The following is a 26,566-nucleotide window of genomic DNA, read 5'->3' as shown; positions in this document are numbered from 1 at the left end:
ACGCAAGCTGTTGTAGTGACGAATAGGAGATGAAGTGAAGAAGCGTAAGGAAAGATATATGTTAGCCTAGATGAAATTGGCACAGAAACAGTTTCAGAATCAGTCATTTGCAGGAAATGTTGGTACAATGCAAGGTATTGGTTTTCAGAATGAAATGCAGGGGATTGTTTTTAAAACTTGACTTCAAGGTGGTAGGGTTGGTTCTCACTGTAGAGGTTGAGGAGTTCTGTTTGATTTTAATTCTGGTGTAGATGTTGCAATGTTGAAGAAAATGACTCCTTGTCATTTTTGTTACAAGATTGGGCACTGGAAGGAGTGTAGACTGATAGCATGAGTGAAAATAACCAAACAGTAGAAGGAAGTCAGATGCAGAATGTACCCATTCAGCAAATGCAAGTGCCAATGCAGACACATGTTCCAATGATGCAGGTCCCAAAAGCTCCAACGGGTTTAACAAATGTGGGTAACCCCAGATTTAACATGAATCAAGTGCTTGAGTAAATAACATCCCATTTCAGACCTAGACCCCAAACCTTTCTACAGTTCCCTATGTTGGATAGTGAGACCTTTGGTTCTTACAATTCACACTAACAGGAGGAGTGGGAGAGGGGGGTGGCATACTTGGCACAGTCTTAGAGGTAGACCAGAGTGGACCATATGTAGGAGTAGAGGTAAATGGCCACCAAGCGTCATTTCTTACTAACCCCAGGGCTACCCGTTCCACTGTTAGAACAGCGGAAATCCCAGATCTACGCCTCCAGTGAATGAAGATTCAAGTTGTAAGAGTTACAAAAAAACAGATTACCAATCTAGTTTCAGAAGAGGTTCTTGTAAAAATAGGTTCATTTTAGGAGAAGCACTGGTTTGTTGTGTGTGACTTAAATCCTGTAAACCTACCAGGAAGAGAGCTGTGTACAAGTTAAATTGTACAATCTATTACACATCGAATGAGGTTGAATTACAGACACATGATGAGGATGTAGAGTTTAAGTTGGCCAAAAAGAAGGCGTAGGACTGTATCCAGTGAGAACAGTAGAGGAAGTTGTCCCTTGATTAAAAAAACATACTGGAACCCAGAAGTATGGGATTTTAAAGTAAACAACATCGGACTAATCACAGGTGTAGAACCAGACCATATCACAGTGAACCCCACTGTATTTATTCCGAGACCACTACCATACAATGTGACCCCAGAGACAATTACTGATGCATGTTGAGAAAAGGAATCTTAAGCGACTGTTGGGAGCCCTTGTAATTTCCCAGTTATGGACTTGCAGAAACCCAATGGCAAGTATAGGATCATACAGGATCACGGAAAAATTAACAACAGTGTTGTTCCATGCTGTTCCAGAATCCAGCCACCATTTTATTCCAAACTCTGTGCACTGCAGAATGGTTTACCGTTGTGGATCTTTGTCAAGCCTTTGTCTCCATCCCATTGCCTTAAGACAGTCAATTCTTGTTCTCATTCCTGCTTTGCAAGAGAGTTTTGGCAAGGTGCAGAGTTCCACAAGGGTATACTTAAAGTCCTTTCTATTTCAACCACATTTTGAAGAAGAATGTTGAGTCTCTGCAGCTGCCTTGTGATTCAGTTCTTATATAGTATATCAATGACCTACTTGTGGCATTGAGAAGTAGAGAAGCTTGAACCATGATACCATTGCTTTGCTCAATCACCTTGCTGAGAATGGACATAAAGTGTCTCTGAGCAAACTGCAATACTGTCAAGAAGAAGTTCAATACTTGGGACATACCAGTGAAAAGTGAAAGAGAAAGGTGTCAAAGAAAATAATCCAGACATATTAAGGATGTGTGTACCAAAAACACAGAGAGAAGTCAGGATGTTCCTGGGAATGGTTGCCTACTGTAGACAGTGGATGCCAAACTTTTCCCTAGTGGCTATGCCTTTACTGAGACTGACACACTAAGATGTGCCTGAACCCCTTCCATGGGACAATGAATGCTTGAAAGCTTTCCTAAAGCTGACAGAATCTCTCTTTCATGCCCCAGCGCCAAGAATACCAGATTACAGTAAAATGTTTGCATTGTTTTGCAGTGAGAGGGAGGGCTGCACTCTTCTCGGTGCTTACTCAGATGCATGGAGATTCAAGAAGTCCTGTGGTTTATTTTTCAATTACCCTTGGCCCTGTAGCCGCAGGGCTGCCCGGCTGTCTAAAAGTTGTGGCAGCTGTTGGTGTCAGCACAGAGAGGTGGGAAAGTATAGTGATGGGGCATCCTTTAACTGTTATGGTGCCACACTCTGTGGAGATTCTACTTACCAGAATGAAAAGACAGTATATGAGAAATTCAAGACTTAAAAAATAGAAGCAGCAAAACTTTGCATCAGAAAACTCTATTTTGAAAAGGGGTTAGATTTTAAACCCATCTTCTATACTCCCTTTAGCAGAAATAATGCAAATAAGGATGATTTTGAGCATGATTGTGCTGTGCCAAGACCTACAAGATGAACCATTGTTTGAAACTGATTATGTCATTTTTGTGGCTGGCTCATGTCAGAACCAATGAAGGTGTCCTGAGAGCATCTTAGAGCTTATGCTGTCTGTACAATTCAAGAAGTTGTAGATGCTTTATGGCTTTGAGGTGTTACTTCAGCACACATTGCAGCGTTGATTGTCCTTACAGCAGCTTGCAATCTATCAGCTCAGATGACAGTGATTATATTTACAAATAGTCAGCACGGCTTTAGTGTGGTCCATGAATTTGGACAGTTATGGTCATAAAGTGGTTTCATTACTTCATCTGGCTCACCTATAAGGAATGGTGAAAATGTAAAGAGATTTTAAAAAGCACTGCAGCTTCCAACTGAAGTTGCGGTTGTTAAGTGTGCAGCTTACAGAAGATGCAATGGATATGTCACAGCTGGAAACAGATATGCTGACAAAGTTGCATATTATTGTGCACTTGTGGCCTTCACATTTAATGGAACATGTAAATCTGAAGAGGACATTTTCTTTTCAGTGTTATCTGTAGGTGATACATGGGAAGAGCTCAAGAAATTGCTGGAAAAGGTTCCAGAAACAAAACAGCAGGGTTGGATCAGGGCAGGATGTGGGAAAGACACAAATAACATGTGGTTTTCAGCAGACAGGAGACAAGTGTTACCAGATGTTTTATCGTCCCACATGACATCACATTTGCATGGCTTCACACAGTTAGGGAGACACGATTTCGGATTATTCATACAAAACTAGTTTTAATCCTAGACTCAGGATGCGTGCAGAAGAATTGTGCCACTCTTGCATAACATGCCAACTGAAAAGGAAAAGAACACCAGTCATCCTGGGTCATGTTGGGAGATCAGGTGGTCCCCTTTCAACAGAATACAGATGTACTTTATCACAATGCCTCTTTGTAATGGGCTGTGATATGTCCTAGTTATGGTGTGCATTTTCTCTTGATGGATGCAAGCCTTTCCAAAGCAGAGAAATGACAGTCTCACTGTAGTTAAACTAATGAGAGGTAATACCCAGGTACAGAACGCCTGTTTCTCTGGAGTAGGATTGCCGACTCAATTTAACAATGAGGTCCTTATGATGTTTTGTGCAGCATTACAAGCAGAGCAGAGATTGCACTGAAGCTATCATCCAGAGGCATTGGGGTTTGCTGAATGGCTCAATGGAACTATAAAATCCCTGTTGGTGAAAGTCAAATCATTTGAGGAAATTTGCTGGTGCAGAGCCCCATGAAGTCAATGCTTATCACCACAAGCCGAACTACCAGAGGTCTGAGCAGAGATCCGAAACTGAGATGCAGAGTCTCTGTAAGGGCATAGCGTCAAGTTAAAGTCACCACAAACAATGTACGGTAGTGGCCAAAGATGAAGCTTGGTCAGCAAAAATTAAAGACCCTGGGATCATCTGTATTAAGTCCATATACATCACAGATGGTAAAATGGACATTATCTTTCCGAATAGTCCCCAGCACCCACAACCCCCTGAATCCGTCCTGAGATGTAAAATTCCCCATTTATGATCCTGCACTAATAGAGTGACACCCGTTTGAGCAAAGGTAAAACATGAGATTGACATGACTTGATAGCCGAACTCTGAGTAATGAGCTCTCTGCAGATGACAGGTGCGCCTCCTGGAGACACATAATATGTGGATTGAGAACTCTGAGCTCCTCTCGTACCAATTTGCCAATTTGCACTTATCTGGAGACTAGACTCCATTGATATTCCAGGATAGGATATGTAGCTGCTACTTAGTACATCCACTATTATCGACCATGGACATTGTATTGCGAAAACCACAGGCTACCTCTACACCTAACAGACCAAAATACCTGTACTCATAAATTATCTAACCAAACACACAAATATACATAGTTCCATTTCTAGCCAGGTCAAACAGAGTCCCTTTTCCTACAATTTCAGCCCCTGTGTACCATGCAGAAGACACCCCCAATCAAAAAACACAACCTCTACACACCCCCAACCCCACCCCACATCCCAGGTTCTCATAAAGGTGAACCAACCAAGCCCCCTTAAGCTGTGCCCTAAGAGAAGAAGGGCCATTCCCCAACCATTAGGGTTAGTCATGCCTTAAGGCTAATAGCTGAAGTCAGCACCGAGGCCGCCGCGCAAGTGGCATGCACAGAAATGAACAATACTACCAAGTGTAAATCCAAGAACTCCCCAGTACAGAAGAACAGGTGTGGATAAGAAGACAGAAGCTTAAAGGAAACAGGAAGAACAGAACAGAAAGGGAAAGGCGAGTGAGACAAACCTCTCATCTAGTGACCAGACCAACAACCCACCTGAAAGCCTGGGACAGACTCAAAAGATGCCTCCTCCCACCCCCATCCTCGATCCTTAGGCTGAACCCGTAAGGCCCCACCCCATTGCAGGCCCTTATGCCTACAAAGATGAAAATCAGCATTCCCACAGGACCAAAGCAGAGACCAAAGTGCAAAAGCGAATAAAGAATTGGAGGCCCAAAAGGATGAGACAGAAATAACCCAGAGCGAAAGTCAAAAGAGACCAACTACTCGTCCAGTGCAGCAGAACAACCCCCCACCTGAAGTAAAGCCCGGCCAGTTTATAACCCCTTATGCCAACAAAAAGTGAAATCGGCATTCAACCCAGAGCAGAGACAGTTCTAGAGCAGTTTCAGCCACCCGGCTACCATTTTGTTAATAATTCCTGTACTTTTTGGCCCTCATAGCAGTAATAAGTCTGGCCCTCCATGACGATTTGCAAAGAGGCAGGCTACATAAGAGAGACAGAAGCCCCAAGCTTCCAGAGGGCCGGGTTATGCTCCCAGAGTTGCCAGCGTCTCACAATGATCTGGTGGCAGCAATCCAAATAGACAAGAAAATTCATGCAACAAGCTTTGAACAGTGATTTAGGGGTGGCTGTATGGTAGATCTCTTCACGCAGGATAAAGTTCCTAATACAGACGAGGATAGCCTGAGGGTAACAAGAAGGGTTTCTGGGTGGTTTAAATAGAAAGTGGTGCGCCCTCAGAATTAAACAGTCATATCTCAGTCATTTAGAGCAGGAAAAACATATTGAAACAGATGGACTACAAAGCCACTTGAGTCATCTCCTTCCATTCTTTCTGGAATACCTAGGACCCGTACATTGTTTTTGCGTGATCTGTAATGCAGGACTTCAACCCTAGACGGAAGAGCAGTGAGCTGGGAGGCACGCCGAGCAATTGCTACATTGTCATCTTCCTGAGCTATTTGGAGGGCCACCTGGAACGATTCTGACCTACCAGCATAGTTCATTTACAGACATTTTTATTTTGTTTTGTGCTAGAAAAAAAAAACATTGTACAGCACACCACTTTGAAGTCAGCAAAAGAATAGTAAACACCAAGCTCCCTGGAAGACAAAGTCTAACGTTTGACCTGTCTTTGAATGCACAGAAAATGTGACAAGAGAAAAACAAGATTTAAAGGACTATTTACATAAGGTTCAGTACTGGTGGAAGAATGGGACAAACTCAAGCTGGACACCTTAAAACAAATAAAGTGAGCAAATAGAAATCAAGCAAATGCAAGTTTCAAACCAAAAAGCCATTGGTAAGCAATGGGCCGAATGCATCACCAGGGAAGCTTTCCAAATGTTGCCAGGATGTCATTAGCAAAACAGACCGAAGGGCTTTCTGGTAGGTTTCAACCTAAAAATGACTCTGGTACACACTACCCTTTCATCGGGACCCACATTCTCAACATATTGTTTGTTGAATATATATCCGAGGACATGTACTAGTCCAAAGGCTCACATCATTTTAAGGCATTACCCTAATGTTTATGCAAGATATCAGCAAAGAAACACTGCACCGAAGAAGTTAGCACATAATAACAAATACACATTAGAGCCACAGTCCCTGTTCCAGATATGGATAGCCTTAAGGCTTGACAAAGAATCAGTACGTTATCAGATTTTAAATCAGGAACTTAATGAGGACAAATCAGTGTTTTTTAATACAATTACAAACAAATACAATAACTATTCTGATCCAAAGTTTATCCAAAATTGGATAACTTTAATTCAACAATCTGGCCCAAAAGAACGAGTTACTTACCTTCGGTAACGACTTTTCTGGTGGATACATTAGCTACCTGTGGATTCCTCACCTAATGAATACTCCCATTGCGCCAGCACTCAACGGAAATCTTCTTCCTAGCTTCTGCACGTCGACGAGGACGTCACAGTTGCCCACGCGACGCCGTCTGACGTCATACAGGCAATAAGAGGTCCTCGCCGACATGCGGACGTCAGTACCAACATTTTAATAATAGGCCATTGAGATGAAAGAACAATAGTAATATTTAATGATATTCCAAGCAAACACATCAAGTAAATAAATATATGAACTATATATATACATATAAACATATATACATAATATATACCAATCCTCAAAACCAAGAGGAGCACACTCAAGAATTACTTGGTTAGACCAAACAGGCAACGGGGAGGCGGGTGGGACCGTGAGGAATCCACAGGTAGCTAATGTATCCCCCAGAAAAGTCGGTACCGAAGGTAAGTAACTCGTTCTTCTGATGGATACAACTACCTGTGGATTCCTCACCTAATGAATAGAGTCCCAAAGCAGTACCGCACTCGGTGGTGGGTGCCTGAATGGTCAAACCAAGAAATCCTGCAGCACTGACCGTGCAAAATGGCCGTCCCTTCTGACCTCAGAGTCCAAGCAGTAATGCTTCGCAAAAGTGTGAAGGGACGACCAAGTTGCGGCCTTGCAGATGTCGACCACAGGAACACCCCTAACCGAGGCCGACTTAGCTCTGGTGGAATGAGCTCTTATACCATCAGGGGGATCCTTCTTTGCTAAAGAGTAACACATTTTAATGCAAAGAACAACCCACCTGGAGAGTGTTCTCTTGTGGACTGCCTTTTCCTCTCCTCTTTCCCACATATCCGATGAAAAGCTGATCCTCCAGCCTGAAATCCTTTGTCTTGTCTATATAAAAGCTTAACGCCCTCTTTGGGTCCATTCGGTGAAGTCTCTCTTCTTCCTTTGAAGGATGAGGCGGAGGACAAAACGTGGATAGAGTAATTGTCTGGGCCAAATGAAAGGGTGAATTAACCTTCGGAAGGAAAGCAGCCTTGGTCCTCAACACCACCTTATAGAAAGATGTATAAGGGGGTTTTACCGATAGAGCCTGGAACTCACTCACTCTCCTTGCAGATGTAATAGCAACCAGGAAAACTGTTTTAAGAACTAACAATCTTATGGGGCAAGAATGCATAGGCTCAAAAGGGGACCCCATAAGGAAAGTTAGAACCAAGGACAAATCCCATTGAGGCATAACGAAAGTATTTGGAGGAAATTTATTCATAAGGCCCTTCAAGAATCTAAGTACTAATGGAGATTTAAATAAAGAAGGCTGGTCTGGAAGACAAATAAAGGCTGACAAGGCAGACAAGTAACCCTTAACAGTAGCCACTGCACAACCCCTCTGTGCTAAAGACAAAGCAAAAGATAAAACATCCGACAAATGAGCACGTAAGGGATCAATCTGTCTCTCTCCACACCATACCACAAATTTAGACCACCTATTAGCGTAGATAGATTTAGTGGAGTGTCGCCTGGCCGATAAAATAACATCCACTACCTCAGGCGGGAGAGAAAAGGAACTCAGGTTGTCCCGTTCAATCTCCAGACATGAAGGTGCAGGCTCTGGAGGTTGTGGTGTAAAACCTGCCCCTGCGACTGCGAGAGGAGGTCTGCCCTGAGAGGGAGACGGAGCGGAGGGCACAGTGCGAGTTGGAGAAGGTCGGAATACCACACCCTCCTTGGCCAATCCGGAGCAATTAAGATGACTTGGGCCCGGTCTTGGCGAATTTTCCTCAACACCCGAGGAATCAAGGGTATGGGGGGGAACGCATAAAGCAGCTGGTCGCACCAGGTCATCTGAAACGTGTCCCCCAAAGCTCCCTGCACCGGATACTGGAGGATGCAAAATAACTGGCAGTGCGAGTTCTCCCGGGTGACAAACAGATCTATCCGAGGAAACCCCCACATCTGGAAGATTATCCGGACTTGATCTGCATGGAGACGCCACTCGTGATCGGCCGAGAAATGGCGACTGAGACTGTCCGCATGTACGTTCAAGACTCCGGCCAGATGATTTGCTACCAAGCAAATCTGATGGTCCTTTGCCCAGGACCATAGCCGAAGAGCTTCTCTGCAGAGAAGGTACGACCCTACCCCTCCCTGCTTGTTTATATACCACATCGCAGTAGTGTTGTCCGTCAGGACCTGAACCGACTGACCGCGAAGGGATGGGAAGAAGTGAGAGCCAGACGTACAGCCCGCAACTCCAACAGATTTATATGAAACATCTGTTCCACTGGAGACCAAAGCCCCTTGATCTCCAGGTCCCCCAGATGAGCTCCCCACCCTAGAGTGGAAGCATCCGTTATTACAGTGGCCACAGGCGGAACTTGCGAGAACGGCCTTCCTCAGGAAAGATTGTCGTCCGCAATCCACCATTTCAAATCCATGGCAGCATCTCTGGAGATCCTCACTGAGCCTTCGAAATCCCCCTTGTGTTGAGACCACTGCTTTCGGAGGCACCACTGAAGAGCCCTCATGTGCCAGCAAGCATGCGTGACCAACAGTATGCAGGAGGCAAACAGACCGAGCAGATGTAGGACCTTGAGGACTGGAATGACCGCTCCACTTTGAAACATTGGAACCAACGCCTGAATGTCTTGAATCCGCTGAGGCGGAGGAAAGGCTCGATTCAATGTTGTATCCAGTACTGCCCCTATGAACACGAGGCGCTGAGAGGGCTCTAGGTGAGATTTGGGCACGTTCACCGAAAAGCCCAGGTCGAACAACAACTGGGTTGTCGACTGCAGATGATGCAACACGAGCTCCGGGGACTTGGCTTTGATCAACCAGTCGTCCAGGTAAGGGAATACTGCTATCCCCTTCCTTCTGAGCTCTGCCGCAACCACCGACATCACCTTCGGGAAGACTCGAGGTGCTGAAGTAAGACCAAACGGAAGGACCGCAAACTGATAGTGCTGCGACCCCACCACAAACCGGAGATACTTCCTGTGTGACTTGAGTATCAGGATATGAAAGTAAGCATCCTGCAAGTCGACAGACACCATCCAATCTCCATTGTTCAACGCCAAAAGCACCTGAGCTAGGGTCAGCATCTTGAACTTTTCTTGTTTGAGGAACCAATTCAAGATCCTCAGGTCCAGGATTGGTCTCAACCGACCATCCTTCTTGGGAATCAGGAAGTACCTCGAGTAACAACCTTGACCCCTTTCCTGCTCTGGAACCAACTCCACCGTGCCCTTTGAAAGGAGGACTTGAACCTCCTGTTCTAACAACAGGAGGTGTTCTTCTGAACAATAAGATGGGCGGGGCGTGATGGGGGGCGGAAACTCCCGAAAGGGAAGGGTGTAGCCTTTTCTCACAATGCTGGTAATCCAGGAGTCTGATGTGATGAACTCCCACTTGTGGAGAAAATTCAGTAACATCCCCCCTACAGGAGAGGAGTGAGTGGGAATTGGTGGAAGCCTAAGGCTGCTTCCCCTGCTGCACCCCTCCAGAGGAAGAGGCAGAGTGCTGCTGAGAGGCTCCCCTGGTACGGACCCTACCCCTCCCTCTAAAAGATCTATAGGAGAGAGCAGAGGTAGGCTGCTGGAATTTCCCTCAAAAGGAGGAGGAGGAGGAGCCACGACCAAATCCTCGAAACCTCCTAAAAAATCTGGAGGAGGCAGAAGAAGTGACTTGCAAGCCTAGCGACTTGGCCGTGGCCCTGCTCTCCTTGAACCTCTCTAAGGCCGAATCCGCCTTGGCACCAAAGAGCTTGTCCCCATCAAAAGGAAGGTCCAGTAGGGTCGACTGTACATCTGAGGAAAATCCTGAGTTACGAAGCCACGCCTGCCTCCTCGTAACTACAGCAGTGCCCATTGCTCTAGCCACAGAGTCAGTTGTATCCAACCCAGATTGGATAACCTGAGTTGCAGCTGCCTGAGCATCCGATACCAGATTCAATAGCCCCTGAGGGACTTCCGTATGCGTAGATGCAATTTCGTCCATCAGAGCATAAATGTACCGTCCTAAAATACATGTAGCATTGGTGGACTTTAATGCCATGCTACATGACGAGAACACCTTTTTGGATGCCATATCCATCTTCTTGGAGTCTCTATCTGAGGGCACAGTTGGAAAAGAGCCAGGAGCAGACCTTGCCGAGCAGGAAGCCTGGACCACCAAGCTTTCAGGTGTCGGATGTCTGGTAAGAAAACCAGGGTCAGCCGGTGCAGCCCGATACCTCCTAGTCACAGATCTATTAACAGCTGAAGAAGACACCGGCTTCTTCCAGACTTCCAAAACAGGTTCCAGCAGTGCCTCATTGAACGGCAAAAGTGGTTCTGCCGATGTAGAGGCCGGGTGCAACACCCCTGTCAACAAATTCTGCTTGGCTTCAGTCACCGGCAAAGGAAGATCCAAGAAGTTAGCTGCCTTCCTGATAACAGCATGAAAAGTGGACGCCTCTTCTGTATACTCCCCAAGAGATGACAAGTCCCACTCGGGGGAAGTATCTAGGCCACTAGCAGTGTCCAGCCCATGGAGACCCTCATGAGAGTCCTCAATCTCTCCTTCCTCCAGGTTCTGTCTCTGGTACTCCTGTTCCTCAAGGAGGCGAAGAGCAAGCCTCCTCGAGTGCAGCCTCTCCTCAATCCTCGGCGTCGACATGGCGTCAGCAGATGTCGAAGAATGACGCCGATCTCCGGATCCGTCAGATGCCGAGTCTACAGGCACCACAGGTACCTTCGGCGCCGAACAAGGAGTCGGATGGAGAGAGGACTGCTTCGGAGTCGTAGGAGGTCTAGACGGCGCCACTGGTTGAAACATCGAAGCCGCCGGAGCCGAAGTTGTCAGAGTCGAAGGCTCAGGAGCCACCGGAGACGATCCAGACGCCGAACCCACGTTCCCCAAGGGGAAAAAGGGCATAATAGGTGCCGGTCGAAGGGGAGCCGGAGCACCCATGTTGAAAGTCAAAGGGCCCGAAGGCCCAGCCGGTCCACCACCTGGAGCCATCTGCTGGAAGATGGAGAACATCGCATTTAAAAATGCGGTATTATCAGCTCCAGGGGCCGGGAAAGCCTGGTTCGAAGGCGACACCGACCTCGACGTCTGCAACGTCGGAGAAAACATTTGAGGCTGCGGAACCTCAAACACTGAAGGTGGTTGGCCCGATGACCCGGGCGAAGTCGGTGAGGCTGGAGAAGGCAACGGCGTCGACGGATGGGGAGTGACAGTGGGACTGACCTCCCAAGTCTTCCGACGCCGAGTCGATGGTGACCTTGACCGGGACCTCTCTTTACTCGACCGGCGCCTTGATTCTCGACGACGCCGGGAGTCCCGATGACGCCGATGAGACTTCGGTGATGAGGATTTTCGATGGTGGCTCTTTTCCTTCTTTCTCGACTTCGCCAGAAAAAGCTTGGCCTTGCGCTCTTTCAGGGCTTTAGGATTCATATGCTGACAAGAATCACACTTGTCAACATCATGATCGAAACTAAGACACCACAAACAGTCAGAATGTGGGTCAGTTACTGACATTTTGCCCCCACACTCACGACAGGGCTTGAATCCTGACTTTCTCTGCGACATTGTAATCTCAGAGAAAAAATAGATCCAAAAAACACACTGTAACTGTTGAACAGCAACAGTAGCTCCCTCGAAGATGACCGTTTCGAATGGCACGGAAAAAAGGGAACGGACGTCGGCGAGGACCTCTTATTGCCTGTATGACGCCAGACGGCGTCGCGTGGGCAACTGTGACGTCCTCGTCGACGTGCAGAAGCTAGGAAGAAGATTTCCGTCGAGTGCTGGCGCAATGGGAGTATTCATTAGGTGAGGAATCCACAGGTAGTTGTATCCATCAGAAGTACCAGTTTTACACAGGAGGTTGATGACATAAAACAAAAATGTATTCTCCAGTTACAGGGTATTGTATTTTGCACTTGAGAAAAGTTGGGAAAATGGAGCATAGTGCTTTTAGATGTAATAAGTGACTTTCTCCGAGTCAAATAATAATTGCATGTTCAATTATTCAAGTACACTGGGAATAGTTATTTTTCTGAACGTCTTCTTTAGTTGGCTCAGATCCTCCGACAGAGTTCATTGTTTTGGGGACTCTTTGTAGGGACGTAGGTTAATTAATTTGCATATATTATGCTTCAGCTTATGCCAAGAGCCTTGTAATAGGAAAGCAGAATGAGTCAAGCTTTTAGAGCTATGAGGGAAGCATGAATTAGGAAAATGTGCAGTAATGAAGAGATAACTACACCTGGGCCATAATGAGAGACTTTCAACAATGTGCAGCATCTTTTGCTACTTTAGGACAAAATGAGCTTGGTTTATTAAATATCCATCCATCCATAATTGCTATGTATTATTGTACAATTTCAGAAACACACAAGCATTTACATCAGTGGTTCCCAAACATTTTCAAGCCGCTGATCCCTTGACCTATTGGCCGTTGGTTACGGCTCCCCTTATGTTACTTTTTTTGGGGCTGGTGTGGGATGTAAGCCCGGCCTAGGTAGTACTTCCATTTTTCTCCCTGAAAATAATTGGGATGAAGCAGATGAATGTATTGTAATAATAGATATAACCAAATAAAAATGTAACAGTTGTTTAATAGATAACTTTTGTTGGCTGAGTCAGAAACAATCCTCTTCAGCACTGTGGTCTGCATGCCATATGGAATTTTTTTTAACGATTTTTTCTTTTGAAAAAATGCTTTTGGTGCACCAAATAGTATGCAATTTGCAGGAGGCCTCCCCATTTTAAATAACTGCCACCCCCACCCACTGTTACTACTGTTATGTCAAAACATATTCTGTTGTGTTGTGTTTCTGTAGTGAGTAATAAAATAAATAATTGATTGGAACGGCCAGTCTTTTCTTGCACTTTGAAGATTTGTTAAGCCGCTTTCTGCCAATGTTTTCTTTTTTGTTTTGCCACCACTGTTGCATAGTAAAACAATGTCCATGAAGATTATGACCAATAGTATTTGTGTGATGCGTATATGATGCTGAAGGAAATCATCACCAGTTAAAAAGGCTTTCTCTGGCGATTTTATTATTGCATTGAAGGCTGAAAAGACATTCACCTGTCCTTTATAAGGATTATACTTACAATGACATTGTGCCATCCTTTTGCATTCAGGAAGGAGGGTATGTCAGATTTTGTTTTAATGTTATTATAGCATGCCATCACTATTGATGGCTTCAAAGATCAGTGTTAGGTAGACCGACAGAATGATGAACTTTAAAGAATTTCCATTGACTGTCACCGAACACATTTTCCTTTCCATCCAGCAGTAAATGGAGAGGTCTTCAGTGAAGACTGATTACACCTGCATCTGTCTTACAGAGTACAAAGAAGTCTTTTAAGAAATTCACAAATATAATTGCAGAGTATAACTGCTACTGCCTCTAAAAGACATTACTTTGCATTGAGAAATTTCAATGTAATGCGTGTACTTTGAAACACTACAGCAATCCACCCCGTGTCCCTTTGGTTGAGTGAGTAGGTGAAGAAACCTCCCTGCTACGATGCACCATGAAGATTTTGATGTTGCATTCTTCCCAGAGAGGAGATCACTTGTCTGTCTGACCCCGCACCCCATAGCCATCCCTCTCACACATTCAATGCAGGGCTGGAAAAATCTAGAGACGTGTGTTCATTCTTTGATACAGCTAGAAAGGAAGGTCTTCCTGCTGAGTAGCAAAATATATATAAGCAATACTTTATTTTCTTATCAGTTTGAGACATATCTTGTTTACTGAGTTAGTATACCGTTAATGTGAACTGCTGCTGTGCAGAACAAAACAAACATCAAAAGCTGATTGGGGCCCTAGAAAAAAGGCATTTCATTTGTCCAGGTAAATACTTTGCGAAGATCTTTCACTGTGAAGTATGTGGCTTGATGGCAGAAATTGTTAAGCACTTACCAACAAACAGGATGAAAACCCTGCCTAAGTAATTATTATTTGAACTTTGCAGCTGGCTCCTCGCTATATTTAGACTAATGCAGTGGTTCCCAGACTGCGTGTGGCGCCCCTGGCTAGTTTAGACGGGAGCCGTGGCGCACAGATTGGGAACCACTGTCCTATGACATAGCAAGCATGGGAGCCACATCTGCGCATATTCTTCACACGCAGGGTGATCATTGAAAGCCATATGGTGTTGGAAAGAATGCTTACATTAATGCCAGGCACTGGTGAGCTCTCATGCTCCATTCCACACCATCATTTTAATACCACTGTGCCATTCCAGGCAAGTGCAAATCAGTCCTCCTTGGCAGTTCGAGGTTGACTGTTCCTGTTGAAGCAGGATCAAAGCTGACTGGCACATGGCTGTTCTAATCTGAGGTCGCATCATGAGCAAAATACAACTGATTTTGACATGGGATTGAGTAATTGCCAGTGGCTGAGGATCAAGGATTATTTACATATGGCTGGATCTCATCTGAGGTAGCACTGTTGACAAAAAAGATGGATTGGGAAGTGGCCAAAGTAATTACCAGTGACTGAGATTAATTCAAGCGTTCCATCCATCACTTTTCTGTGTTATTTATTGTAAGCCCTTTTAGATGTTAGACTGTGTTAAATGGTTTTTATTGTAGGACTGTGGTAAACAAAGCTTATTGTTCAGCGGATGTGAACCCTGTAGCTGTTGTAAATCAGTGTTTTTGTGAGACTGCTTGCAGAACATTAATTCCTTTCTGAATGCAGGTTCTGTAAAGATGTGAAGGTGATGGCATCATCTTCAGTAAATGCGGAGACACCACATCCTGCCACCCAGGACCTTCAGAGATCATCCAAAGCCATGTCTGACCAAGGACTTCTCCTCGGTCCGATTTCAGGTCACAACAGTGGGTACCAGCCATTTCCAATGGTGGTGGGAAATTACAAGGGCCCACAACCAGGCACTATCCAATACGAAGGCAATGTCTTCTGACCTTAATATTTGCTATTCCCACGCTCTTCATGCCACTCTGAGAACCTTGCCACTGAGCACCCGGCTGGGAAGCAGGAATACCTCCCAACGGGGGCACTAAAATGCTTGCAGCACCAGGAGGCTCAAATGCCTCTTTTGCCCAATCTGGCTATCTCGTGTGCCCACACAAAGCCATGTCTGATTCTGCTGAGTCGAAAACCCAAAACAGAGAGTGCTGGAGGCATGAGCTCCAAACCAAGGCAGATGCCTGCCAAAAAACTCCACTCCTGGATTCCAGGAGTGGAGTTTGGCAACCCTTGGCAACCCTTACAAATCAGAAACCACCACCTGGAGTGGAAGAGGCACTGTCAACTCGTGGCCTTGTTGACTATGTCATGGCTCCACAAAGTCTGTTGCTGAAGGCCACCAACTTTCTAACCACATTGAGCTTGAGCAGTCAGCATGGCAAGCCATTTGCGGATCCAGACTGTTCTCATGTGCACAAGCCAGGAATCACCATACCCAACAGTACAACTCACTTACCAGCTCCACTTCCCGAATTCAACAAAGACACCAGTGAGTCATCGGAGGACAGGCTGTTCTTATTCAGTCCAGGTGAAGCAACTCCCATAATCTTGCAGCAAATTGGTGACTACTGTTTCTTGCCTAGTTCTAGAGTCCTGGAGAACAACGTGGTAGGTGAGAAAGTCCCACCAACAGCAGACCCTCCGAAGTTGTGTCTGTTCATTACACTTGAGGTCAGCCAGTTCAGAGTGCCCCAGCCTCACACTGAAGCCACAGAGGTCAAATTTACAAAAAATGATTATGTGGCTATTTCATAGGAGTGGCACGCGCAGACAATGATGCATGAATATTCAAACCAAAGCTTTTGAGAGAAACTAGCAGTCTGATGGGATGAGGAGGGTCCATGATTATATCACCAACTTCGGTGTAAAATGATGCATGGTGGTGGGTCTGATCTAATTGATTTATCAATTGGGACAAGGCTTTAGGGGACATGGCAAGGATTTTGCAGGCACCATAAATTCTCTTTAGGTTTCATTTTATGTTCTTCTAAAACAAATGCGTTTTCTATACCACCTTGTGTAGCACCTTCCCCTTCTTCACATATACCTCCTTTATTAATCCTCAAATTCTGCAGCTTGTTTGGAGAGTCACTCATTGTTTGTGACCACCCAAAAGGAAACACTTATTTAAATACTGTATTGGTACCTCTACTCAGAAGCTTCTCTTCAAAGGTACAAATAGTTTGGTGGACAGCCACTGTTGGTTTTGATGGCCATTCCACAACTTTTTTTTTTATAGAATGGGAGTTTGCGTCTGAAAAAACAAGAAGTCCTTTCCCAGGGTGTGAAAGTCATTATTGCTTTTTTCTGTTCCTCAACACCAGGCTTTTCCTGGCTGTGACAGAAATAAAATATCGAAAGAAATGACAAATCTGCCTTAAATGTAGCATGTGTTGTGATGACACAACTCAGAGGGCTCCCTGCTCAGTCTGGCTGTCGAAGTAAGCTTTCCAAGAACCGAGTCAAAGGGGCTCTGTCAACGTAAGCTTACTGTCCACACATCTCTAAATGAGGCAGTGAGTTTGAGTATCCTGTCCCCCAAACTCTAAATCTAGTTCTCCGTCACCAAATTAATTTAGCAATTGAAAGGGGCAATGAGACTACCAATGCAGGAAATGGGAAATATTTATCCAGGAACCCAAACATTGGGAGCGAGGGGGCACAGATGTGGGCAGACTCAGGAGAGGCGGTACGGAATCCATGAAAGCCATGACCAGCCTGTAAATGTACATTTTATTTTCACAAACTTACACCAAAGAAATTGACAAGGAGAATATGATGATAAAGCTATTCAGACTTTCTTTAATGATCACAAACACAACATTCGGTGTCTGGCGTGAAAGCATGAAACACTTTACAAACAGTGCTTACCCTTTTTCTGATCAACCCTTATCTTTATATTATTCTTCCACAATTTTATGCCAAGACTGTCATTAAAACCAAGGTATGGAGGCTTCAAGTTCGGAATTAGTACATTTGAAATTAGATAAACTGTTAAAAAAATGTTTTTTTTGTTATGATGAACTACAGCCACCAAGTTTTACTAGGGAGAAATCACACTGGAACTTTGAGGTAACTGGAAGTTCAAGAGTGTTACAGTGCACGTTTTGTAAGTGGAATGGATCTTCCTCTATTGCTTTGTTTGTCTCCATAGGCAAATCACTTAAGTTTGACAGCACTGTTGTCTCCAGTTCTGACAGACCTGAGTGTGTCTCAAACAGGATGAGCTACACTCTCAGCTACTGGCTTATCTTTCAACCATCAGGTGCCTACACTAACAGACCACTTTTCCCTATTTAGTACCACAACCTTCTCTGAAGCTCCAAGTAACCCCCTCAGCAGATGTCCACATTTAGATGCAAGTTACTGCTAAATAATGGATTCTATATTTATACTGGGGTCTATATCATATCAAATATCATATATGCAAATACTACGTTTTGATTTAAGACGAGTATGAAACATTATAGGTTTGACGTGTAAATAAATATGGAGTGTAAACAGAGAGCATACGTATTTCAATAAAGCGTTTATCAAAGCAGGAGTATATATTAATTTACAATAAGTGTTAAGTCGCACATATAACCTTACCAGTGTATATGAGAAGGCCATGGTGACTGGGATGGAGTCGGTGTTGATAACGAAGTGGAAGATGGACTCGCAAGCATTGCACTGTAGATATTAGAGGCAACCACAAGTATGCAGAGAAGTATGGGGCCAATGATGGCACCTTCAAGGCCAAGGTAATAAGCTCCACCAGCAACTGCTAAGCCCGTTAAGTAAGGATGACCACCCCTGGAATGTTACAAAGATTGAAAATTGTTTCAAATAAGAGCATACAGATTTACAAACAACATCTATTTCACTTGTTCAATGAGAACACTAAACGGCAATATAGTGAGATATCAATGTTTTAAAATGTCTTTTGACACTCGTTCAATAAGGGTTTACTCATAATGCATTTTAGAAAATACATGTACTCTCGTTTTTGTTCACAGAACCAAATACTACACTGACAATCCAAAAGAAGCAAAATACATTTTAGAGAACATTTTATCAGGCAATCCATTGATTCATAATGTTTCATTAGTATTTTGTTACTTTTGGGTGTAGAGTAGCCAGTCTAGGCTGACATTACTGCAAATTTAAACAGTTAATATTTTTAAATGTGACCAAACGTATTTAAATCCATACATACAAATGCTATGTGCTGTGACGCCGGAGATTTTCGTCATCTAATGTACCACTATTTACGAAGTATTTCTATATATCAAGGGCACATTTTCTGTGAAAAATACAAAACCTTAAAATTTGGGAGGAGACAGATACTGAAGTTCTTGAATGGCAATAAAAAAAATTATAGTCTGAAATTAAGAAGGGGCAACAGATTTTCAAACAACAATTTCTTACAATTTTTGTTTTTTTGTTGCTTGAAAAAACTACACAGCAAATATGTAAGTTGATACTTCTCATAAAAACAAACCTAAATATGAAACATTACCTACTGAAAATTAGTAGAGAACAAAGAGAAACTGCCTACAAAAAGCTCCCCCCTTCAAAAAGAAAAAGAAAAAGCCCTGGGGCCCTAGGGCTAGGCCCTGTGGCCAACAGCGCACAGTGGAAGGCCTTGTGCACTTCGGGGTTGGCTGTCTTTCAGGGGGTTGTCCACAGTGGCCAGGCCCTGCAGCCAATCCCTGCCACGCACGGACAATTGCCGTGCACGGCAGAGAGTTTGACTTATGTATTGTAAACTTATATTGCTTAAAGTTAAAAAAAAAACCAAAACTAAGAATTCACTGAAAAACACAAAAGTTACTGTAGCATTATAGTTAGGTGTGATAAAAAAATTCGTTTTTTTAGTTATGAAGAAAACTTACAAATTCATTGAAAAAAAACAAAAGGTTAAAGTAATGTTATAGTTAGGTGAATTTTTCATTTAAAACATTACCGTTTTAAACCAAAAAAAAAAAAAAAAAAAGAATTTGTTACAGTTAGCACAGCTGACTACAACATGAACCCCTGACATGCACTGCTTATGACCTCACATGGTATCACTCATGACATGTTCTATGACAGCATTTATAACATCACTGAAGGTATCTCAAATAACATCACTGATGACAACATACAAGCTTGTTTTGTACACATTGCTCTTTAAACGGGCATACCATTACAGCTATGAAAGTAAGTGCAAAATAGCTCAGAAAAAAAGGAAGCATATTTACTGCCATCATACATACAACCCCCACAGGTAAGGCAATCTTTTGTTATTTGCAACATTGACCCTATACTTTACACTTCAAGGATAGTCAAGTTTATGTTGACTATAAACCACAGATGAAAGGATAAAGTATCCTACACACGGATTTCAATCTGTATACAACAGCTCAAGAGAAACCAAGTCTCTCCAGGTACTCAAGTCCTAACACATAACGCATGCCCTACTACAGACATTCTTCAACTGTATCAAACCCCTGACAGTCACTGAACCTACAATGAGAAATGAACTTGATATGAGAAGAAAAGTGGGTACTGTTAACAGTGTTTACTCTATGGAGAGAGTTTACTCTGTACCACACTATTTGCGGACAGTGAAACTCTCATGAGAAATACACACCACGGTATTAAAAAAATATCCTGTAAACACTCCGTACACTATGCAAAACCTGTCCTAAAAGCAACTATTCACTTAAGATAACCAAGGTCTGAAGGTGCTAAAAACCATACTATCTGCAGCCTTCATACAGTGGTGAAAACATTACAGATGGCCCATCTTATGAAGCAATACAAGCACATGTACATAGGTTAGTACCTTGTCACACAGTCTTCTATATTAGGTACAAATTTACATGCTGAGATGATTCTGTCTAATATCTCAAGGCTGCTTATGATACCTCTACACACCTATGGTGAATTAGGAGGACATGCGTTTTGTGAACACTTACACCGATTAAGTGGACACAGGCCGTACAAAAGTAGGTAGAAAAGTAATACGGTACTTACCAGCCACTATGTAAACTATAAAACAAACACACTCAGTGGAAAATGTCATCAGTGATGTCATAGAACATGTCATGAGTAATGTCATATGTAAAGTCATAGCAGTACATGATGGGGGCACAAGTTATAGCTATGCTAACTATCAGTGGTGAATTTCTGTGTTTTTTTTTTTTTTAGCTCAAAACGTTAATGTAGTCACTTATCACTCATGCCTTTTACATAGACTTTTTATATTGGATGTAGCGGCAAAAGAGCTAGGCAGACTGTAATTAAATTTTAAAGCAATGCACAATAGACTACGTAGATCTTTTTCGCTACTGCTAGAGATGTTATGAAGTGGTTATGAAGTTATAAGGGTCACAAACCTAGTGATATTTGTGAAGCATAAGACTGCTAAAAGAAGCAAAGCATCCCAACAAATAAAGTAGACTGCATGTGTAAAGTCTCAGACTTATAACATCAACAAATGAAAGACCCATTTAAGATCACATGCTAATGAAAACCAATAAACAAATATATAACAAATAAAATACATCTTACTCTACGTACATTTTCTTTGCATGCTCTCTGGCTCACAAAATAAAAACATGCCCAACAAGCTAAACAGAAACCCTCTCCCTTATGCACTCCTGTACAACAAAATGGAACAGTGAGCTACACAAACTACTAAATGGAGGCCATAATAATTGGCCACTAGAAGAAAAGAAAAAAAAATCTAAATTTTTAAAACAACATTTGGCTTTCATTCACTTTGGGCTCCATATGTAGCACAATCATGCTAAAAGTAGCAAGGAAGCCCAAATAATAAACTAGACTGAATAACTAAACAAACAACTAAGAGACACATTTATGGTCACATGGTTATATAAACTAATAAACAAATACATAACATACAATAGATAAAAATAAAAAAAATCATAATAAATCTGATTGACACACAGTAGTTATAGCTGGGATTCCCAGAGATAAGAGTTCCTTATAACTTTGCTCCCTAATAACTTCCACCCATTTGACGAATCTCCGCAAGACTTTCCAGACCTATGGCATTTTTCGACATTTTGTGATGATGTAAATTTTTGTGTATCATAAAGGGAATGAACAGACAAAAGGAGGGGGGATCCAAAACATTTTTTTTTACACCAACGCTTTTTCCACAGGCAATAGTATTTAACGTAGCAAAGAAACGGCTGAATGGATTTACATGAAATTAGGAAAGATTATACATTATGGTGAGCAGCTGATCCATTGAATAATGACTACCTAACAAAACTCAGGTTATTTTAAGGCCATTTTGCCAGTATTCTGGCTTAGGACCTAGAAGTATTAGGTTTTATATATTTCCGTGCCTATTACCACTTCAGTAAAGTGACAATAGGTAGGGAAAAATAATATGCTTCCATATATTTTAAAAAAAATTAAAAAAATACTGAACTGAAAAAAACACTGCAATGCACTATTTATCAGTATAGTAGTACAGTGTAATTACAATTTTTAACATTTAATTCTGTGAATGAAAAAAAAAAAGTGTACCGAGTACTGAGGAAGTACCTAACAAATGTCCTAAAAATATGGTACTTACTTGTTACTAGAATAGTACACCGTACACTTATTTAAAAATAAGTACAAAAAAATCTAAAATATTCCTCTACCTACCCATAAAACACAGCCAACGTGTAGTAAAAAAAAAACATGCCTCTCTTTTCTCTTGCTTGGTAAATCTGGAGAAACGCAAGGCAGTGAAATGCTTTGCTTTACTTTGCACACCACAATCTACATTGCTGCTAAATTTCACATACATCCTTACGCCACTCTACTGTACACCACTCCACTATATGCTATTCCACTCTACGCCACTCCAAGCTATTACACTATATGCAACTCTACTGTGCACCACTACACTATGCTCTTACACTGAAAGCACCTCCAGTCTACATCACTCCACTGGACACTACTCCACTATACGCTATTCAACTCTACATCATTCCAATGTATGCCACTCCACTGTACAATATTCCACCCTCTACCACTCCACTCTACAACCCTCCACTCTATGCTATTCCACTGTACATAAATACTCTCTATGCCACTCCAGACTATGGTTCTCTACAACACTTCATTCCACACTATTCCACTGGATGCCACTCCAAAATACAGCACTCCACTGAATACTATTACACTCTACCTACTCCACTGTATGGCACTATAGTGTACACCACTCCACTGTACGCTAATCCACTATATGCTTTTTACACTCTATGCCACTCCGCTGTACAACACTCCACTCTACACTATTTCAATGTACACTACTCTACCTTATACCATTTCAGTGTATGCCACTCCACTAAACACTACTATACGCAATTCCACTCTACCTCATTCTACTACATACCACTTTATTGTGCAATACGTCACTGTATGCTATTTCGCTGTATGTCACAATACTGTACACCACTATATGCCATGCCAGTGTATGCCACTCCATGCCACTCCATGATACGCTAGTCCACTGGACACCACTACACTGTATGCTAGTGCACTCTACCCAACTCCAGTTTATACCACTTCAGTGTACCACTGCAGTTTATGCTACTCCAATCTCTGCCACTCCACTCTACACTATTCCACTGTACGCCACTCCACTCTACGCAATTCCACCGCATGCTACTCCATGAGATGCCTCTACAATTTATAACAGTTTCTTCAACACTACGTTACGCCACTTCAATGTATGCAATTCCACTCTACGCTAATCCACTATATCCTACTCCAGTCTAGACCACCCCACTCTACGCTATTCCACTCAATGCCACTCCAATGTACAGTATTCAATTGTATGCCATTCCACTGTATGCTACTCCATTTTACGGTAATCCACTCTATGCCACTGCAGTGTACTCCACTCTAAGACATTGTCCATTGTCCTCCACTTCATAAATCCCCACTATATAAAAGTTTACTACACTCTATGCCCCTCTACACTTTATTCCACTCTATCCCCATGTAATCTACTGTCCAACATTATAACCTTTTTACTTTTGTGGACCCCCACTGTATCATTACTGAAACCTGGGGACCCCCAATAAGTGATTTTTGGAATCAGGCCCACCCCGCCCCCCCACTGAATCATTACTGAAAGCTGTGGACCTAATCTGTTAATATTTTTTTATTTTTTAAGCGGTCGCGGACCTCCTAATAAGGCTTCATGGACCCCCAGGGGTCCCCAGACCACAGGTTGGGAACCACTGGTTTAAGCCATGTAGCTCCTTTTAAAAATGTCAGCTATGGGTATGTTTCCAAAGAAAGCCATGGTGGCTTTCTTCTTCCTGGTAGTATGTGCTCTGGGAGTGACAGGATTTTTTTTTTGCTTTAGCATAACAGGTTTGAATACATTTAACTAGCCACCTAGCTATGCTGTTTTTGGATACTGGATTGCCTTTATGAGGTAACGAGAAAGCTATAAAAAGTTGTTTAGTCTTTTTGAACTCCTTTGTTCCATCAATGTAGAACATTAATGCATATTTAATGTCTAAAGTGTGAAGAGCTCTTTCAGCAACTGAGTCAGGCTGCGGGAAGAAGATTGGTAACTTGAGGGATTGATTAATATGGAATTGAGAGATCACCTTAGGAAGGAACTTCGGACTGGTGCAAAGAGCCACCTTGTCTTTATGAATCTGAAAGAATGGCCCTTCCAAGGTTAGTGCCTGGAGCTCACTAATACATCTGAGAGACTAAAAAGGCCACTTTCCCTGAGAGGTATTGAGGAGGACACGAGTGAAGAGGCTCAAAAGGAGGACCCATAAGTCTACTAAGGACAATATTGAGGTTCCATGTTGGTGCACATGGAGCATTCTTGGTAGAATGAGCCTTTTAAGACCTTCCATGAATGCTTTAATTACTGGAATCCTAAAGAGGGATTTGTGTTGTCTATTTTGTAAGTATGCAGCTATAGCTGCATGATGTAAGCAAATAGAGGTGTAGACTAAATTAGCTTTTTGTAAATGATCAAGTAACAGACAATGTCTTGGACGGTAGCTTTGATGTAATTAATATGCTTGGGCCGATAGCAGCAAACAAAGCGCTTCCACTTTGCAGCCTAACATGCTCTGGTAATGGGTTTACAAGCTTCTCTAAGGATGTCCATGCACTCTGCAGGCAGATCTAGATAACCAAACTCTATGACCTCAGGAGCCAGGTCACAAGGTTGAGAGATTTGGGGTCTGGTTATCTGACCTGAGCTTGGTTTTGAGTGAGAAGGTCTGGCCTGTTAGAAGTTTCTTGTGAGGGACTACTGAAATATTCAGTAGTGTGGTGAGCCAGGGCTAGCATGCCCATGTTGGCGCTACAAAGATCATTTTGAGAGATGTTTGCCTTATTTGTCGAGCTAGAAATGGAATGGAGGAGGGAGACGGGTAAAGCACAGGCAAATATCACTGACCAGTTCATCCATAGAGCATTGTCTTTTGATTGAGGGTGTGGGCAACTGGAGGCGAAGCTTAGGCATTTTGTGTTTTCTGATGTGGCGAAAACATCTATCTAAGGTGTTCCCCACTTTCCGAAGTAATCTTGAAGGACTTGTGGGTGAGCTCCCATTCGTGGACTTGTTGCTGCATCCTGCTGAGCAGGTCTGCAATGTCACTGTCCGTTCCTGAGTGATCCTTTGCGACTATGTGAATGTGATGGTGGCAAGAAAATTTCCATACTGTCTGACAGAGTTATGACAATTGGAGTGACCTTGTTGTCTGTGTGGACTAGGACAACTTTGTGAGAGAGGTGATGAATAAATGCTTTTAAGGCTAGAAATAATGCCTGAAGCTCTAGGAAGCTTGTGGTTATAGATTGATAATGAGAATCCCAATGGCCCCACACAGAGAAGTCCTGAAGGTGAGCGTCCCAGCATGTGTGTGAGGCCTCTGTTGGGAGAGTGATCTTACATACAGGGTCCAGAAAAGGCAGCCCCTTAAGAGATTGGTAGTGCTCCACCACTGTAAAGTGGTGAGTATGCAGTCTAACAACAAATCTTCCCGGTGTCCTTGTGATTGAGCCCATTGACGAGACAGACATTGCTTTACAGGATGCATGTGGAGTCTGGCATGGGGAACGATGGCAATGCAGGAGGCCATCATCCCTAACAGTCGCATTATGGTCCTAACCGGGTATGAACAATTCTCTCAAAAATGTGGAAGGAGAGACTGAAAGTTGTGAACAAGTTCCGGATTGGGGTATGCAATCCCTAATTCTGCATTGAGTATAGCTCCTAAATATGGCTGTATCTGGAAAGGTTGAAGGTGGGATTTGAGCAAGTTGAGTGTGAAACCTAGGCTGTGCAGCAGGTCCACTGTCATGTGAGTGTGGTGTAAGCATTGTGACAACATGCTGGCTTTGATGAGACAGTCGTCTAGATAATGGAACACACGTACATTTTGTCTTCTGAGATGCGCTGCTAATATTGTTAATCATTTTGTGAAGACCCCTGGAGCTGTGGTAACTTCGAAAGGTAGAACCTTGAATTGATAGTGTTTTCCTGCAATCACGAATCTGAGGTATTTGCGATGTGCAGGGTGAATGGGTATATGGAAGTGGGAATCCTTGAAATCCAGAGCAGTCATAAAGTCACCCTTTTGTAGAAGTGGGACAACGTCTTGAAGAGTGACCATGTGGAAGTGTTCGGATAGAATTTAATGCTTCAGGGGCTTAGGTCAAGAATGGGCCTGAGAGAGCAGTCTTTTTTGGTAATAAGAAAGCATGGAGAGTATACTCCTGTTACTTGATATTGTATTGGAACTGGCTTGAAGGCTCCTTTGAAAACAAGTGATTGTACTTCTTGTGTGAGAAGGAGGTGTTTCTGCAGGAGCTTTTGAGACTGAGGGGGAATGTTTGGAGGAGTAGTAATGAGCTCCAGATCATAACCATGTTGGATAATGGATAGGACCCATTGGTCCGAAGTAATGTTGACCCACGGTGTATAGAAATCTTGAAGTTGTCCCTCAACAGCTGT

General features: G+C 43.1%; 1 protein-coding gene across 1 annotated transcript in view; it reads right to left on the bottom strand.

The window, feature by feature from the left end:
• The window catches only part of TMEM245 (transmembrane protein 245), a 533,540-nt gene that overhangs the window by 24,028 nt on the left and 482,946 nt on the right, over window positions 1–26,566 (bottom strand). Inside the window, exon 16 of the mRNA XM_069219563.1 lies at window positions 18,163–18,366. Within this exon, the coding sequence (XP_069075664.1) occupies window positions 18,163–18,366 (204 nt within the window). The remainder of the gene's footprint in view (window positions 1–18,162; window positions 18,367–26,566) is intronic.

This window comes from Pleurodeles waltl, chromosome 2_2 (genome assembly GCF_031143425.1).
Source record: "Pleurodeles waltl isolate 20211129_DDA chromosome 2_2, aPleWal1.hap1.20221129, whole genome shotgun sequence".
Lineage (NCBI taxonomy): Eukaryota > Metazoa > Chordata > Amphibia > Caudata > Salamandridae > Pleurodeles > Pleurodeles waltl.
The sequence above is the reverse complement of the archived record's forward strand: the minus strand, read 5'-3'. Positions and strand labels throughout refer to the sequence as shown.